This window comes from Mustela nivalis (assembly GCF_964662115.1).
Source record: "Mustela nivalis genome assembly, chromosome: 2".
Taxonomy (NCBI): domain Eukaryota; kingdom Metazoa; phylum Chordata; class Mammalia; order Carnivora; family Mustelidae; genus Mustela; species Mustela nivalis.
The window spans coordinates 171,460,514-171,479,976 of record NC_139021.1 but is presented as its reverse complement, the minus strand read 5'-3'; the positions used below and the strand labels follow the sequence as shown (position 1 = coordinate 171,479,976).

General features: G+C 44.1%; 1 protein-coding gene across 11 annotated transcripts in view; it reads left to right on the top strand.

The window, feature by feature from the left end:
* Window positions 1–19,463, top strand: part of ABLIM1 (actin binding LIM protein 1) — a 299,644-nt gene that overhangs the window by 247,691 nt on the left and 32,490 nt on the right. For 9 of the 11 annotated variants that reach the window (XM_082721481.1, XM_082721486.1, XM_082721488.1 and 6 more), the window contains 4 exons: window positions 9,946–10,023; window positions 10,739–10,894; window positions 14,234–14,269; window positions 16,795–16,924. In XM_082721481.1, coding sequence (XP_082577607.1) covers window positions 9,946–10,023; window positions 10,739–10,894; window positions 14,234–14,269; window positions 16,795–16,924 — 400 coding nt within the window. Of the gene's footprint in view, window positions 1–1,978; window positions 2,063–9,945; window positions 10,024–10,738; window positions 10,895–14,233; window positions 14,270–16,794; window positions 16,925–19,323; window positions 19,444–19,463 lie in introns of all 11 variants that reach the window. The other 2 variants (XM_082721489.1, XM_082721491.1) reach the window with 2 other exon arrangements.

The window sequence follows — 19,463 nt, the reverse complement described above, 5'->3', positions numbered from 1 at the left end:
TCAGATAAAACCCTTGGGGAAAACAATGATGTTCCCAAAAGTGTCAGTGTGAATAAGCATCCTGGTAACGTAACTCTTAGGTAACATCAAAATGTTTCAGTAACTGTCCTTGAACACTAAGTGCTCTGACAAAAGGATAGACCCTATTCACCTCTCACTTCTAAAACCTTCTCCTGGTCTTATTCAGCCCTGACAACACCTCCAGATGACATTATTTTATATGTTTCAGAAGCAAAGAGCTGCACACGCTTATAAGTCAGTATCATTATCTGTATCCTAATCAGATGCCCCTGGTTTTTCCCTTCGACTGTGAAATATTTTCTGAGCAGTAATCACACTGGATCCCAGTTCATAGGATCCCAGGCTCTTGGTTTAGCTGACTTACTGATACCCCTGGAAAAACTATAGTTGGCTGTGTTCCCCTTGGCATCTCAGAGAAAAGAAAGACCTGAAGTTACTTGGGAAGCCAAACTCTGGAGTGTGGTATCAGGTCTTCTTAAGCTGCCATTAGTAGGTGTAAGCAGCTCTGCATTGTAACCCCATCGGCATCATACTTCTATGGAAAAGAAAAAAAAAACCCTCATTCTCATAATAATGGAGTAAAAACAAGACAGACTGAAAAGGAATTTGTCCACCAGTATCAGGCGGACACATAACAGCTTCAACTTGAACATGTATGTATAACCCTCAAGTCCACCCACCAGGCAGGTGCACACTGGAACAGTCACCCGTGTTGGGCACCAGAGTCTGAGATTTTTGAGGAACTATGGATGCTTTGGAAGTGGGTTATCTTTCTAAAATCCCAGAACATTAAAGATAGTAGTTATTGTCACTTTTATCATAAGAATGTAAAATTCATAGCGTAGCTTGGGAATGCTTCCCAGAAAACACCCAACTAACTAGTGGTTTGTACTCTCTCTACTGTGTTGCTTTCAGTTTTTTTGAATATTCATTTTCACTTCATCTCTGATGAAGTCTTTTGGGAGACGAGGAGAAGAATGCTAATGAGACCAGACTGCATGGAATGTATGTCTTTTCTCTGTAAGAATCGCTTGAGTTTGCAGATAGTGTGACTAAAATGATATTTTAAAAAGAAAGGAAAAAACCACTCTTGATTGCATCTTGATAGAACTCTCTGGATAAGCTTGTGAAAACAATGAGTGAAATACTTCTCCTCTTTCTGGCCAAGAAGAGCTGTTAGTTTTTCTTCCTTTAGTCAAGTTTTCCAGAAAATTCCAAGACTTTTCTCCTAAAGCCAACATTCAGCCACTTGGGAAGTCAGTCCAACCCTCAGCTTGCTCACGTTTGGGAAGAGAAGGAGTGCGTAGGACAGAGCACTCCAGCGGGGAAGAGGTCCCAGTGCCCTGAGTAGGGTGTGTGCTGACATTGGAGGGGTTTAAAGGGGAATCGTTTTTTGAATAAGGGAATGAATGTTGTGCTCTCTTAAGGGTGTGTCTACAGATCACAGACCTTGAGCCAAGATTTCCAAGCCTTTCATGGGGTACCACATCAGTGCAGTTACCATAGCAAAATGAAAATGTTTTAAGAATTTTTCTGCAACCCTACTGAGTAATCTACATTCTTGGTATTTAAGAACTCACAGACCATTTATAATGATAGATTCTTAAAGACATCTCTCAATGGCTTCACTGGCTTCTTACTCTTCATATATGAAACTGTCTAACTGGAAATAAACAGAAGGGAATCATGGGGGGTTAGAATGTAGGTAAATAAACTGTAACTTGAAGACCAGTAAGTATGCTGTTTACACATGGGGCCTTGAACATAAGAACACACACGCGCACACGCACACACACGCACACACACAAACTATAAAGCGATGCCCCTTGACAGTTACTATCAACTTCATTTTCCCAAAGGTTTCGTTTTGTTTTGTTTTTTGTTTTGTTTGTATAGTGTTTCTAAACTGAGGATATTTCTTTGTTCATTTCTCCCCTTTTTTCATGTTTTATGGCAGCTGCCAAACACGCATCGTTCTTCATCCGATTTCTTTTATCCCAAAAGTCTGGTTCGACGCACAGGACGGTCTCCGTCTCTGCAGGTTGGCGCTGTGTCTAGGCTGAGGCTTCGAGCCGCTGTCCTGGCCCCAGGCTTCTGTCGCTTGTCCTCTCCGTGCTGCTTTTCCCCCATAACTTCTCTGGCTCCCGCAGAAGCAGATGCTTTTTCTCACCCCACGGAGTGCATCTCACGTTCTGGCTGTTCCCTGAGTATTGTTTTCATTTAGAGAACTGGCTACAGCATTATGTTCATTCAAGTGAGCCCCGTAGAAGCTCCCCTTTTGGTCCTGTATTTACACATTTGTTCATTGAACCAATATTTGCCAGGCACCCAGCAGGAGTGAGTGCTAGGCTGGATAGCAGGGAAGACCGGTAAATAATAGATAAATAATTATAAAATGATGTAGAAACCTATCACGTAGGTCCAGGAACCTCAGATGAGAGAAAGGGTCTCAAGGGGCACTTCCTGGGGAAAGTGATCTTGGCATTGAATGGTGGAGGTCATTTGAGTTGAGCACCCATGGAGATGACGAGAAAGGCTTGGGACTGGTGAGGAGAAGAGCACTAGCCCACCAGGGGGACACAGTGCTTGGGAAGGGACTGGTTTGGCTCAAGAAACCAATAGTGAAATGAGAAAGGAAATGAGAGGGACCAGGCACCTACTGTGCAGAGGCCAGGAGATTTAAACATGCTCTGATGTGCTCTCCCTAAGAATCCCTGTGAGGTAGCTGTCCTTGGCCCCATTTTACAAATGAGAGACTGAGACCCATCATGGTTAAGTAATTTGCCCAGAGTTAGCCCGCCAGTGAGTGGAGGAGTGAAGATAGTAAGAGAGGTCTCTGAGTTACGTTCTTTCCACTACAGCACAGAGGAATTTAGGAAGACAGGAGGGGAGCCCTGCATACTGGCTCCATCTGATGTGTCTGAGAAAGGGAGCAGCCTGGCCTGCAGGACTGTCCCGAAGCCAGGAGAGGGCTCGGCCAGCTCGCCAGGTGACCAGTGAAGCAGGAAGGAGCCTGGGCTCTCAAGCGCCTACTTGACTTTCTTTAGGGGTCTCACAGAATCCGTTGAAACCTGTTAAATTATAATAACTATCCACAGTCCTATCATAGCCCAGAGGAAACCCATTTTTTAGCTCTGCTCATAATTCAAGGTTATGGCATAACACTTCAGTCTGGGCTCTGTGCCTTCACCTTTTGTCCGTGCCTGCCAGGACCGCGCCACGGCTGAGGACATTTTGCTGACTGTACTTTTATTATGACTTCACCTTCTTTCTTTAAATGGTTTGGAAGAGAGTTAGAGGCAGATACATTCAGAGTGGAAAGACACCTTTTAGACATCAAGCCCCTAAGTTTCTTCATCCAGAGGATGAGATCAGCCCACGGCACTCCCCAGACATCAGCAGCGAGACTTAATTGCAGACTCCGGGCCTGCGGTGCGTTGGGTTGGCCCACAGTACTGGGTCACACTCCCGACTTGTGTTGGTCATTCTGATCTTTGTTCTGTCCTAAAGCTCATTCAGCCCCAGTGGTGGAGATTTTACACGCAGTGAAATTAGAGTCTCCTGAATCCAATGGAAGAGCGGAAGCTGGTCCCCACCACAGAGGAGTGCTGCTCAGAATTAGAGTTGCTGTTCGGCAAGCAGTGGCTTTTTCAGTAGTTTGGGGGTCCTTTCTCCAAAGTATTCCTTATAACTCCAATAGCATTCTCTTTTGTTAGCCTGAGGCTGTAGCCAACTGATGCATTTTCATGACTTGAACAAAAAATACCATCATCAAGTGTGAGATTCTTGGGTTTGCTTCAGACCCTTAAGTTTCAAAGATGGGGAGCCTCTTAGGTAGTGGTGGGTTGGAGGAGAGAGAGCTCTGTTTTTAATAACCACTCTCTTCCTGGCCTGGTTCAAAAGGGACATCTGATTCCCATTATCTGGCCGTAAGTATCAATGAAGTCAACTTCAGCTCCATCACAGAAAGCTGTAAACAGCTGGGGACCTGGCAGAGAAACAGGCCATTTGACAAGGCCCCTCTTCACCCATTGGCCATTGTGGAACAGCTCACCAGAACTTTGAAGAAGCCTGGAAACGCCAAGGCAATTCTCAGGTCACACATATATGTTGATCTTTTAGATGCTTCCAGCGGCAGCTCATTTCACCAGATAGTATCAGACCCTTTTAGTTACTAGGTAAACCGGCTGTCCTCCTGCAGGAACATTCAGCCCTCTGTGCCCGAGAGGTAAGCCCTGGTTTTGCTGTGAAGAAAATTGATAGGAGGAAAGTCATTTTATTATTTATATTCTGCAGTCACTCCTTTATTCCTCACGCTGAGGTACAGGTTAAAAGAAAATGATGAAGTAGAATTGCCTAAGAAAAACATACTCAGTTTTACTTGCTTGGAAAAGTTATATATGAATAGTGAATTTTGTCTGGATGAAAACTCAGGACTGAATATTTCTAATTTCTGCTATAATTCATTGTAGACAAAGCAGATGATATTCCCAGGTCCAAGTTTATTATAATCTACATTGGATCACTTGCTATATGCTAGAAAGGAGTTTCTCTGATGTGCCTTTGGAGGCTAAAGCATGAATGGACTGCTATACAAAATGGGCATGAGATTTTTTTTTTCTTTTGAAACTAACATTCACTATTATAACATATGCACTTGCAAACTTATAATATATCAAACATTTTTTATATGTGTGCATATTTTTTGAGAGCTAATGGGAGGCTTTATATATGTCTAGAACGAGGACATAATGTTATTGTTTTATTAACATCAGTACATACTGCTTTATTCCAGGCCTTTGCTTTATTCAAATATTTTATTCTTTTTTTTTTTTAAGATTTTATTTATTTATTTGACAGAGAGAGATCACAAGTAGGCAGAGAGGCAGGCAGAGAGAGAGAGAGAGGAGGAAGCAGACTCCCTGCCAAGCAGAGAGCCCGATGTGGGGCTCGATCCCAGGACCCTGAGATCATGACCTGAGCCGAAGGCAGCAGCTTAACCCACTGAGCCACTCAGGCGCCCTCAGATATTTTATTCTTTTTGCTGTGTTTTTATCATGCATCAGGATGTATAGGGGTCAAGATTTATACAGGAAAGACATATGGCTTTTGGTCATAGTAAAGGCTGATGGCATTTGTGAAACTCTCCAGAGAAGGGACATTGTTCCTCTGAGCCCCTCCTGCTTCCTCTGAAACGTAAAAGCCCTTTCTCCAAGGGAGTTAATTTCACCCTTTCTTGACTTAGCAGTGAACATGCAATGTATGCAAATTTTAAAAGTATTCCTTTTTCTGCAGCGATTATCACCACCTTGTCTGGTGAACTTCAGCAAAAACCCAAGGCAGGTACTGTCAGTCCCAGCAGCCCTTCCTATAAGGCATTGATCACCTTGTATAGGTAGTTGTCCCCTAGGGGTTCATCAGCTCTTTCCCATCTGGTTGCCAGCTGCCTGTAGTTTCTCTCCCTTCTTAGAGCATGGCTTTAGAGGAATGCAAATTAGATGGGTAGTTGTCACACCCCTGCTCCTGCTGAAAGCGGGGAGGTGGGGGGCAACGGAGAGCTCTCAGGCACTCCCTGGCCTGGCCACGTGCATGGTGGCCCATAGTGAAAGTCCATGGAAAATGTTACTTCTCTGCTTACTCACCAGGCAGAGCTCTGGTAAGTGTTTTAATGGCGAGTACCTGAAGAAGGACGAGCGCCATGTGGCCCCATGAAAAGATGTCTTCAGTGTCATTCTCACTTTGTGACTGTGCCTTCTGAATGGGGGGACAGATGGACCAAGTCAAGGCATAGAGGGAAGCTCAGCTGTAAGGTGGTTAGAGGCCTTTTAAAAAGACTTCATGAAGAAAGCAAAGAGACGTGTATTTTTAGGCAACTGCTGTGAGTGATCAAAGGCTGTTTTTTTTCTCTTCCTTCTTGAAACAAACTACTCAGAAATCAACGTCTTGTTGATTTTTTTTTTTTTTGAGAAAAATAAAAAACCTTTTTGAAATTGAAAGTGGGTCCATGAACATGTCCTGGGGAGATCAATGTAGGTTACAGGGACCCCTGGATGAGAGAGTGAGCTAGGACAGCCACACGCAATAGGCGTTTCTTCCTGAAGCTCCTTTCCTGCAGTCGCCACAATAAGGATTAAATTCTTCACCTCGTTGTATTAGCAAAATACTTTGAGAGATCACAGCCTGTCTGTAATCCTCTCTGTATCATCTACTGTGCCTTCACCCTTGCCCTGCCTTTTTTTTTTTTTTTTTTTTTGGCTAAAGATGGCACTAAAAAATAGAATTGAAATTTCCACCTGTGCTTTCAAGTTTGGTTTTTCCATAAGGCATGAGGGAAAAGGTGCTTTCAGGAAAATAAGTAAATTGCATCTACTTCTAACAACAGATTCTGTTTCCTTTCTCTATAGAAGGGGGCATACCTTTGAGGATAAGTATTAGAAATAATCTTCATTTATAATACAGTTGACCCTTGAACAACATGGGTTTGAACTGCATGGGTCCACTCATACACTTTTCATTTTTTTGTAAATACACTGCAGTACTCCAAATGTATTTTCTCTTCCTTGGGATTTTCTTAATTACATTTCCTTTCTTTGATGTACTTTCTTGTGAGAATACAGTATGTGATACACATAACATACAAAATAATGTGTTACTCAACGGTTTATGTTGTCAGTAAGGCTTTGGTTCCAACTGTAGGGTATGGGTAATTAAGTTTTGGAGGGAGTCAAATGCCCAGTGGGTCAATGCTCCTAACCTTGGCATTGTTCAAGGGTCAACTGTATAGACAAGAGAGTAATTTTGTTCAGTGTAACTCTAGTAGAGGCTCACAAAGGCTGCTGACCCATCAGGTTATTGAACTCAATTAGTAATTACTGAGTCACTGTTGTTAACTTGGATATCAGAATGGGTTGAAATCGTAATTAATGTAGGTTAAATAATTGCATATAAGGATCATCTGTGGAAATGTGGCTCATCTGCAAAACTTTGTTCTAGCCCATCTGGGTGATAGTAGAGTTCAGTTCCTGGTAAAGAAGAAACAGTCAGTGGGATTTGAAAGAGGGAAAGCATGGCAGAAAGTTGTTGCTTTTCAGGTTAAATGAGCTTCAGTTGGAGTAGATTTGAGCTGCTATATTGGAAGACAGCTATGTGCCTTTTGAAGCTCTCTTGGCCATCAGCGACCCTCAGCAAGTTATTTATTAATGAGGGGGGGAGGGATACAGCCAGAAGAATAAAAGAATTTCTCTTAATAACAAGGTTGTTCACTTTTATAATTCTAGATATTTAAAATTGAAATACAAAATTCCAAATACTTAAGATTAAAATTCCCAAACTAATAAGTTGAGTTTTAAAAAGTAATCTTACTATCCTCATGAAGGAGGGACCTCCAACCTCCGCCAGGTGAGCTCATACACTTTGGGAGCCATTGGGACTGTGGCAGAAAAGCCAGCGATCCGTGTGCACTGTTTGAGACCTGAGCACGGCTGAAGAGGCAGCACACCAGGGACCATTCCGGCAGATAAGACAGGCCTTTGTGCAAGGTCTTTGCCATACGGCGGGGGAAGGGCATAAATTAATAAACCTGAGACCTGCGTTTTAGAAGTCACCGTCTTGAGCAGATACGCAGTCACTTCCAGAGCTCTCGAAAAGGGGAAGGGCATCAGGCAATCTGACTGCCGCCCTGTGGACTGAGGTAAATGACTTCATGTATCTGAGTTCTGAAGGGAAGGCACACAAATGCAGTAGCCGTAGAGAGTTCAACAGACATCTCATGCACGGAGCTCACATTTGAAAGGACTCTTCTGTCACGAAGAGTGAAACAGAGGCAGTGGTCTCTTCCGCTATGTGAGATGAACAGATGAAGAAATCCCGACTAAGGTCCAGTGTCTGGAAGATGCTGGAAGTGGGTACATGCCCTGTGCGAGGTGAGGTGCTTGAAGCTTTATAGGTGTTGTTTCCTCTGATCCTATGAACTAGGTGTTAGTACCATCTACTCCATTCTAGAAATGAGAAGTTGAAACTTAAGGAAGAGAGAAAGCGAGAAAAAAGAGAAACAGAAAAACTCAGAATGTCACACAACTAGGAGAGCGAGGTTTTGAACTAATTACCTTGACTCCAAATCCAGCCTCCTAACCCCCCTCTATTATACTACATGGAGTCGTGTTTTATCCACCATCTCATTTTATTCGGGAAAGCAGAACAAAGGGCCATTGTAAGAAAATAAGGATGTAACTCAACCTATAAGCAAGTAGGAAGTGTATGGAAATCGATTTTAACTAAGGAGACCCGAGTGAAGCAAAAGCGAGCCACAGTAAATGCAATGAAACAAAGCAATTTCCTAATCTCCAAGAGACATCTTGAGCCTTTCCCTGTGCTGATGGGTCTGGAGATGCTCCCAGCAGACAGAGCTCTCCACGGAAGTCAGAGCATCGGCAGGTTTGGTGACTGGCTGATTTGACTTTGAACACAGTCTGACTGTGTTCAAAATACTTCGAAAATACTTCTAGAATCAGAGAACCTGGGGCAGTTGTATGCAAAATGGAGGTGGTTCAGATCTGAAAGCCTTGAACGAAGGTTGTCGGATAACTCTTCACGCTGTTAGCTCTGCCACAGTCCTGCTGACTGCTGCAGAGGAAGCCTGCAGTCTTCAGAGCCATCCCCAAGTGTATCATTAAAGGATGGCAGAAAGCATCCCTGACCCGTATCTCACAAAAATAGGATGTGAGCCGTGGGAGAGACCCCACGGCTCATTGTGCTCTCTGGCTGGTCACACAGTGTCCTCGCTGCTCACTGATGAAAACAGGGCTTCGTCATACCAGCATCAGTACCTGAAGACGTGTGACTGCCTTGCATTACCCCCTCTCCTACCCCACCCCAACATGGAGCCACCGCAGGCTTCTTGTGGAGCTAAGGACACTCTCTTCCTGCTAGGGGATCACACATTTTTTTCTTTTGCTTTCACCTCATCTGTCCCATAGCTGTGGGCTATTCATGAAGGAAAACTAAGAACGACACTGACAGAAAATAAGGGTAACTATTTGGGGTTGAAAGATCAGGGAGGGCTTTGAGGAGGTGACATTTAAAGCCAAAACTAGAGGAAGGAAAAAAAATTATGTAAAAATCGAGGATCAGAGCATTTCAGGCACAGGGAGGAGCAAGGATAAGGACCCTGAAGCAGGAACCTGCGTCATACTCCATGAGTGATGGTGGGAAGGAAGTGAGTGTGGGACAGGAGAACAGGATCCAAACCCTGAGGTGCTGGGAGTTGGGATTTTAAGTGGTTGCTGAAGCCAAATGTAGTGACCAAATTCTGTTCTTAAAGGTCTCGCTGGGAGTGCCTGCATGGGTGCCTCCATTGGTTAAGGGTCTGACTCTTGATTTCAGTTAGGTTGTGATCTCAGGGTCTTGGGATCGAGTCCCGCATCAGGCTCTGTGCTCAGCGCAGAGTCTGCTTGTCTTTCTCCCTCCACTCTTCCCCTCACTCACGTTCTCTCACTCTCCCTCTCTAATAAATAAATGAAATCTTAAAAGAAAAAGATCCCTCTGGTCTCTGGGTATTACATGGATTTGATGAGAATGGAGGCAGGAAACCCTCAGGCAGAGTCATTGCAGCGGTCCAGATGAGCAGAGCTGGAGACGGGGGCTGGGTCGGTGGCAACAGAGGCAGAGGGAGGTGTTGGTGAAGGCAGAGCCAGAAGGTCTTGGAGGGGACGAGGAAGAGAAGGTGACAAGTCCCCAAATGCATTCTCAAGGCTGATTGCACAGCTGGTTCTCTTTAAACTTTCTGTCTAGGTTATATTTTCCTTTACTCAGAAAGGCCACAGATCTTTTCTAACCAGTTTAGTTTTGAGTAAATGCTAGGGACTCAGGTCACTCTTGATTCTGAAGCCACAGTCTGAAATCTTACAAGGCGCGTTTTATTTACAGCCTACCAGGACTTCCTCTGAAAGCATTTATTCTAGACCAAGCTCCAGTATCCCTGGCTCGCCGGGTCATACTATCTATGTAAGTATTGACTCCTGGCAAAGAACCTTCCTTCTGGGACAGGTAAAGTAGCAGATGGTAATGGAGGGGGTGGGTAACCCAGAGTAGAATAATTTGAAATGATTTCTGTTTCTGTTACGAGATCCAGTTTTCACCCCCTTGTTAAAGATCAGCCTTCCCAATCATGTCTCCTTCGGGTAATTAAATTTATATACAAATGTGACCATCGATGTCAATGACCTATAAAATGTAGTAATACCATGTAGGACTTGAAAAATTGTTGGATATAGACACTTGGGGATTAATTAAACATTTTGTAAGGCTGATACTGAGTATTCTTAAATTCTGCCACGAGATATTTAAATATTTAGTTTATCAAATATGCAGTTCTTGTTTTTAGCCATCTGGGAGGATTTTTTTTTTTTTTTTTTTTTTGACCATCTGTTTGAGCTTCTCCATCTCTGTAATAAATTTAGGAAAATTATCCTGAAGGTTTGCAGGCGTTTCTGCTTGGTTTATTCTGCACAGACTTTTTCCTAAGCTTTTGGTGACTTTTTTTTTTAATAAAACATGATTAATATATGGTATAAATAGGCAACTTTCTAAAGCAAAATGCTTTGGTTTTTGTTTCTTTTTAAGGTCTTCACCTTTCAAGCAGGACGTGAAATGTACTAACAATAGTTTTCCAAAGAGATGAGACTGAAAAGTGATTTTGCTTTCTGTTTAACTTTGCCAGGCAAAAGTGGACAATGAAATCCTGGATTATAAGGATTTAGCAGCCATCCCCAAGGTCAAGGCAATTTATGATATTGAACGTCCAGATCTTATTACCTATGAGCCTTTCTACACTTCCGGCTATGATGACAAGCAGGAGAGGCAGAGCCTGGGAGAGGTAACACATCTAGAAGCTGTATTTATACAACTTCTCTTTCATCACATGTGTAAGAATGACTGACTGGAATCACAATAAGTCAGAGGGTTCTTTTGATTGCCTACTGTTTGCAGGCTTCTGTACCAGGTGCTTTGAGGGGCTCAGAAATCTCTCACACCATCCCTGGCCCCAGGAGTTTACAGAGGGTTGAGAGAGCAGCCAAAGAAAACAGCGGGGAAGCATGAATGAGCGCTGGTACCAGGTTGTGGGATGGCAGAGCGGGCATACTGGGGAGTGAGTCAGAATTCGCAGGGGAGATTCTGTGAGCTGGGTAGAGGGAGTGAGGGAGAGTCTTCTGGGGGTTTCCTGGGGAGACCATCTGAGGTACAGTCATGGGGATCATGAGGAAGAGAACATACATCCTCAGTTAGGACAGCCGCTGTGTGCAGCATCTTAAGATAGTTAGACTATGAGAGAACAGAAACAGCAGAGAGACGGAGACCATGGTGTGGCACAGTGAAGTGAGCCAGGGTTCTGGAATCAAATTACCTGGGCTCAGCCTGGGGACCCCACGTGCCCCTTGGATGACTGGCCACGTGGCAACCATTCTGACCCTGGTTTCTTCATCAGTAACACAGGATGACAGAATCCACTTCACAGGATGTTAGTAAAGATTAAATAAATGATCTCTTAAAGGTTAGTATCTATAGACTATCTAGATCATTTACTGTCTATTGAAACTAATCTGTATAAACTACTCTGTTAAAGCAATTACCTGAGAGACTCGTGGTGAATGTTCAGGAAATGACAGCTGCTGCTGTGGGGCATTCCCTGTCCTCTTGGGGCTTAGTAATGCTTTCCCAGCATTAATGGTCCAGAGGTTGGAGCACAGCCTCTCAGCCCCTTGGGGTCCTCCCTATCCCTTCCCAGGTTTGGGGGTTCCCTACCTGGGTTGCATGGGCTCTGGTCTGTTTATCCTGGCCTGTTCAACTCACTTTAAACCTTTTTCTCTTTTATTTTTAAAATTGGAATCCTCTATACACTGATTTGAGCCAGTCGGAGAGATGTTACCCAAATATTGGACTGAAATTAGCTGTTCAACCCAAGGTTAAAACAGACTATAAACTACCTAACATGTCCACACAGTGCTTTGAGATCTTAGATGAAGAAAAGCCATGCAAACATGGTGATTCTGTTTCATTTGTTCTCAAATACATGTATATATGACATCTGTCTCATAATTATATGTATATGTATTCGTAATTGTAATATATGTTGTTCATTCACTTATTTTTCAATTTGGGGTTGAAATGGCCCATTGGACAGGAAGTGATATCTATTTTCATGTAGTGCCCCCTAGTGGTCATATGCTTGTAACTGCATCTGCAGCCACACCGATGGGTGGGGGGGCGGGCGGGCGGCGCACTGTGTTGTTGAGCTGCCAAGGGGCCCCGCCTGGAGAGCTGTGTAGAAAATCAAGGAAAAGGACAGTTCCTGAATAGGGTGCACAGGGCCTGGGCCTGGAGCAAGTAGATGAGAATTTGCTCATATTCAGGTTGTCCAAGCAAGGGGGAGGTGAGTTGTTTTTTGGTGTTTTAGGTTTGGGGGTACATATCTATTTCCCGGTGGCTCCATTTTGAGCAGTAAAACATCAAGCACTTGAGAGTTTGGGCTTTGAAGTGAACGTTTCAGGGTTTGGAGTCAGACTTCTGTTTACTAACCATACAACTTTGGGGAAGATACGTATTTCAATCTCTTTATCTGTAAACTCAAGTAACACCTGCCTCAGAGGTCTTCTGTGAGTCAGTGAAATATTTAGATTAGAACGGTACCTGGCCCGTGAGTGCTCGACAAAATTGCTGGCCACTCTCGTAATCAGCATCATTATACCGTCAGGACCCAGAATGATGACCTGTGGGGTTTTCGGAGCACGGAAGCTTGATGGGAGTTTGCCCCCAGATCAGAACACATGTTCTCTGTCTCTTCCCCAACACATGAATCTTGCAATGAAGAAAACTTGACACACGCCGTTTGATTATTTATTCCTCTACTTATTAACACTTTCTCCAAAGAATCCATAGATTGCCAATTTAGAAACACTGGAGGAGTAAACTTGACCTTCTGTGTAGCCGTTTGTGCCTCCAGGAAACATGAGAAGGGGGTAGGATCAGGAGGCCTGCTGTCAGCAGAGTCAGGCCTGGCTCTGTACTTCAAGGAGCCTGTCTTCCCCCAGCTTAGACACCCCCACCACCACCAATGCCAACACAGGCTATAGCTGTCTCAAGACTTTGGGGCTTGAGGAAGCTGCTGTGCGGGGAGAGCCCGGTGGCGTCTTGTGACCTTAGGGTGAGGGGAAAACTGGGATGCTGAGAAATCTAGCCCTGTTCTTCAGGATGCTTTGTTTGCATTTCATTTCCATTTAAATGTTTTTTGCATTTTAATTGTAAACATTTCATTCATTCATTTAGGAAATATTTGTTGGGTACCTCATAGGTGCCAGGAGCTGCTCTAGTCCCTGGGAATACAAGTAGCTGTAAAGAAAGAGTTCCTGCCCTCATGGAACTTGCAGTGGGATATGGGAGACAGACCATCAGCAGATACATAACACCCTTCTCCAGGGTGTAGTGCTAGCAGAAAAGCAAAGCAGAGTAAGGAGAAAGCATGTAGGACTGGGTTGCTTCTTCAGATAGGATGGTCACAGAAGGCACTGTGTGTACCACATGAGACCTCACTGAAGAAGAGGAGTAAGCCCGGCATGTGTCTAAGTGAAAGGCACTGCTGGCAGAGGGCACAGCAGATGCAAAGGCCCTGAGGTGAGAGAGGGTTTGATCTGTTCACTGCCCCCACGGAAGCCTTTGTGCCCGGAAGGTTGGAAGCCAGGTGAATGTGGTCATGTTGGCAAGCCCACCAGGGCAGGATGCCACAGACCTGGTCATCCCTGGTCTGTGTCATGCAGCAAATGATTTTACGTGATTGCTCTGATTATAATTGAGTCAACAACCATGTTTATAAAATTCTGTGTTCCAGTAGACACCATGACTCATAGTAGTAAACCGAGCATAGTTTGAGCATAGAGGGAAAAATAGTTGCAGTTTGTCTAACTTAAGCATCAACGTATGACTGCGTCTTTCTCAAAACCAATAGTTCTTAGGCCAGGACATGAGCCAGGCTCCTGGGAACTTGGTTGTCATGCTCCTGTCTGAGCCCCACTCTCAATTTAACCTAATCAGAAGATGGGGATGGACAGGGAGAGCAGGGGTGTGGATGCAGTGTGCTGTTTCCAGGCGATTCTGATAAACTAATTAAACTGATAACAAATCAGTATCCACTGTAACTTTCGATTCTCTTTTATTCTTCTAGTCTCCAAGGACTTTGTCTCCTACTCCCTCAGCAGAAGTAAGTACCATTGTTGAACATTATAACGGATGGGATTTGGGAGTTACCTGGACTTTTCCTAGACCGGAGTTTTTAAGGAAGGACGCTGAACAAAACAACAACAACAAAAACAAAAAACAAAAACTGGGTGCAAAATTGTGATGCATGTCGAATCCCTTACGTATGAGATGACTCTAAGACACGGTAGTCCGTGTTTTCTCCAGTGAGACTGGGGGTAAAAACAGCCCTAGAGTAATCTGAGCCTCTGCCCCTAAGTGCCCAGGAAGGGTGTGCGGGGAGTGAGACCGCCCGTCCTGCTGGGGGCGCTCTCTCCCCGCACGTGTATGGACTTGATCCGAGGCCCAGCTTGCTGCACTATCTGAAATGGCCTGTCCTGGTCACAGAGCATTTCAGGGGAGGACACTCCCTTTTGTCTCAAATCCATAGTCTTGTCCCGCTCCTCGGGGTAAAGAAATCTCACCGTGGCTTGTATCCGGCCCACCGGGCCCGCCGTCCCCTGGGGAGTAGTCCGGCGGGGCTCGCGGGGCTCGCGGGGCGCCGTCGTGGTCCTTCCACGGTGAGCCCCGGGTCCCCTCTCAGTCCGTACACACGCCTTCCGCGCTGTCCGGTGTCCAAACCAGACTAATCCAAACCGGATTAGTTCTTCTCACAGCCATCTTAGCGGTTCTGCAGCAACTTCACCCTCTCCGTCCCGGTCCGGGGTTCCTCGGTTTTGCCCCAGTCCCACGCCGCCTGCCTGCCCGGTGACCGGAGCCCGTAGAAGGACGTTCCTTGGGCTCTCCTCTTTGTTTCCCCTTTTGGGGCAGGGTGCGGGGGGCTTCCGGGCTGGCGACCTGAGCTCAGCCTGACTCACGTCTGAACGTGGTCCCGCGCCAGGGTCCGACCCGGCATTTTCTTCCTTTTCGCCTCTTCGGAGAACAGTCACCAAGGGATCGCGTGTTTAGCGGGCTTCTTACTGTTCTGCATTTCCTTAGGTATCCGGGGAGCCAACGCCTCAGGTGTTGGGTCTGCTCCCATCTAAAAAAAGAATAATAATAAAAATAATAAATCTGGGTGGCTCCGCCAGTGAAGCATCCTGACGTTGGCCGGGGTCGTGATCTCACAGTTGTGAGATCGAGCCCCGCGTTGGGCTCTGTGTTCCGCAGAGAGTCTGCTTCAGAGGCTCTCGCCCTCTCTTTCTGAGAAATCAAATAAAACCTTAAAAAAATGAAAATGAATAAAAAATAAAAATCGGTGAGTCTTCCAGCAACTTTCTGGATACTCTACATAAAACTGGATTGATTTTAGATAACCATTATAATTTAACCTGGTAAAAACTCTGTGGCATTCCAATGTTTGTGACTGAGGGCTATGAAAAATTAATTTCTGTTAGTATTCTAATGACAGAAGTTATGAAGCATTGACTTCTGTTATCAACCAGTTGCAAAGTTGAAGCACATTGTTTAGGGACTTCTTTTTATTTTGTTTTTACATAACTTATTGTTCTAGGCAACTAGAATCAAACCATAGTTTCCTGGCCATTTACTCCCACATTTCACACAGCCCTGGTTATTGAGTTTTTAATTTTAGGCATTTTTCCATTCTGTCTTCCAAACTTGTGTTTCTGTTGTGGTAGCAGAAACTTCATAAGACAACCATTTCCTAAAATGTAGAACATTCCTTCCTACCCTTTTCATTGTTTGAACCGTTTTGTGTTGTGTTTGTGTGTGTATGATTTTTTTGTACTTCACATCTAATCTGCTCTTTTCTGGCTTTGGAGATAGTGGGCATATGGTGTATCCATTGAATGGATACACCTAATTGACTTCATTATTCCCCAATTTGTTGAGAAAGTTTAATCTTTATAAATGGTGGTATTATAAATATCTTTGAGCAGATTTTCCCATTTGGAGATCAGTTGTTATTTTCTTCTTGGGGTATGTTTCTCAAAGTGAGAAGTAGGATTTCTTGGGTTTGAGGCCACCACCAGCTTGTTCTTCAGGAAAATCATTTTAAAATGTCACCAGATCAGTGTTACAGACAGTGTGGGTTGGCGGCCAGAGCAAAGGGTAAGATTAGAGCCGGGAGGCTGGTTCTGAAGTAGGCTCTGCCCTATGCGAGCTACACACCTGCACAAGGGTCTCTTAACCTGCTCGGAAACATCTTACATTTGTGGAGAAGGGAGGTCATACCTTGTGTTCTACTTTTGTTGCTATGAAAATCAAATGAAATGCTGAACATGCTTTGTAAAACTGAAGGGTACCATACCAGTGTGGCCATCAGGGTATTCTCTTTTTCCCAGAGGTCTAGCAACATGGGAGTTCACCATTTTACATCTTAAAATTTGGGGAAATGCAAGAGCTATGGGTTTCAAACAAAATGCGTTAACCGCAGAATGCTCCTTTGTGTACATATTGAGGGATATGACCCTAAAATGTATGAACAGGTCGACATCAGGCAGTCCTTGTAGAGCTGGATGTCACTGGGACTCAGTGATAGCCTGAATGTGTGTCTGATGCGCCCACATTCCCGCTCTTTCTTTTCAGGGCTACCAGGACTCGAGGGACCGGGTGATGCACCGGTCCACCAGCCAGGGCTCCATCAACTCCCCCGTCTACAGCCGCCACAGTTACACTCCGACCACATCTCGCTCTCCCCAGCATTTTCACAGACCTGGTAAGGGTGCCTGTCCTGGAGATTGACTTTGTGTTGCTGTGTGATTTTCTTTTTTCCCACCACTGATATTGTATTTAAAATCTGCTGCCAAGTAGATCTCCTGTTTTCCCAGGAAAAAAAAAAAAAAAAAAGAAAACTCCTATCTAACTATAATTTGTGTAATTTTGTGATTATATTCATTACGATTTATTAAATAATTACATTTTGACAGTGAACAACGGGAAGCCAGGGAGATTTTTTTTTTCTTTTTTTAGACTTAAAGAAAATTTCATCACTTTGAGACTTAACATGAAGCTCTCCAAAGAAAATATTTTGATGTGCCTTTTAGACACATCTAAAATCTAGCATTGGTCATTTGTTGGTGGGTTTGCTGTGTTTCCCCAAACCAGGCACAGGGTGTTACTAAGTGTGCTTGGTTAAGCACCTTCTAGAAGGAAGTATTACATGGCACCTTGGGGTTGTATTTGATAACTTTTCAGATCTATTCTAGCCCTTAGATTTTGAACCAGACTTGGAAAACAAAAACATTAGAGACATATTAGGATAGATAATATCGAACAGTAGTGGACTTGAGGTGACCTTCATCTGTGCACAGTGTAGTCCCGATGACTGTTAGTGGTGTCTCATGTGGCATGGAAAAATGGAGATCCCAGCATGGATCCAGGGTTCCCTGAGAACTAGACTCCCAGAGGGAGACCCTGGCCTCCTAAAGCACCTTGGTGGCAGCGAACGTCTAAGACTTCCTTTTAAGTTTCTTGCTTCTGTGCAGGTTGATGAGAACAAACTCATTCGTATGCTAACTTATTTGATAAAATAGAACCAAAGGAAATGAACAGCATATAAAAAGGCTGCAATCTTTCCCTTAAAGCCATAGACTTAATGCACATAGAAAATTGATTGTTTTACTCTATGATTCTTCAATAATGTATAGTCTACTCTAGGTCATAAATAATATTTGTTGAGTTCCGTTAAATGAGAGGTTTTCAAGAAATGGATTCCTTTTTTTTTTTTTTTTTTTGCCATATATAACTATATTCATTTAATTAATGCCCTAGACCTGGGTCTGGACTTAAGCCCTCATCTGTGTGGAAGACAAGAAATCCTGTACGCAGCCACCCCTCCATATAAGCATGTGCTGAGGTCACTGAGGCCACAGCCATGACCTTGTCAGAATGATGTGGGGCCACAGGGAAATTGTTGTTCCATGGGCCCCTGAATAATGAAGGGGTGTCCAGCCAGGGACATTATTTCCCTAAAAGATCATGTCACTGTTGAGCACTGGAAGTTTTCATTGTTCCCGTCATGGTTCCGAAGCCAGCAGCCTCTAGAACATTCCCAATTCTAAGTTCTCCTCCTCCTTTTCACGATATATTATAGGCATGCATGATGCCAATTATTAGGGCTTATAATTATTTTTTCAAGTTAAATATTCAAAAAATAATTTCGATAAAATAATTAGGATAGACAATATCGAATGGTAGTGGACTTGAGGTGACCTTCATCTGTGCACAGTGTAGTCCTGGTGACTATTAGTGGGTGTCTCATCTGGCATGATTATTATTTTTTCAAAAAATACAAAAACAATTATTTTTTCAAAAATTATATCCAAATTATTTTTTCTACCCTTGTCAAGTGAAGCCGATGGGGTTCTGATAGAAAACCTCAGATTATCCTCCCTGCGGTTTCAAGATCCCAGATGATGGTACATATTCCCCAGGTCTGGGTTTAGTGACAGTGGCAAGTTTTCCTTCCAAGATAATGAAGCTTCCAGTCCCTGCGTGCTACCACCATGCAGTTCTCAGGATCCTAAGTAGATCTTCACTACCCAGGGAGCACAAACAGGTTTTCCTTCTACAAAAGCAAATAAAATTAAACTGCTACCGGGAGAAGTTGGCAGCCTAAAATTTAAAAAAAAAAAAATCTGACCTTTACATATAACTACTTTTTTTCAAGGTTCTTAAAATGATTATTGGGGTTTTTTGTTTTTGTTTTTGCTTTTTTAACGTGTGTTTCAAGGGTTCTGTTTTGTCAGGTGCTTTTTAAAAACAACTATCTGAGTCTAAATGTTGTGCCAGGTACTGGCTCCAGAGTAGCCCGTGTCATCCTGACAGAGAATGTCGTGGTGGCCATTCCTTCTCATAAAGCCATTTATTCCAGAGAGTGACTCTGTACCAACCCGAACCTATTTGCAAATTCTCCCCACTTTGCCTCTCCCTCAGCAGGTGCGTTCTTAACCCTTTTGCCTTCTTCCTTTTGCAGACTCCTGATTAACGTTCTTAATTCCTCCCCACCCCTCCCACCCCGCCCTTGGAATGATGATGTTGTCCCTGCTCCTGTGTTAATTTCTGTTCTTCTTTTCTGTTTCCACCTGGCCCTGCCCCTGACTCCTTGCTGCACAGAGCTGCTGTCTCCTGGTGTGCAAAGGTTGTCCCACCTGCGCACCAGCAGCCTCAGCTCCGCCCACAGCGACTCCCGCCCCAACTCCCCCTTCCGACACCACTTCATTCCCCATATCAAAGGTAAGGAGGCAGGCTTCTCC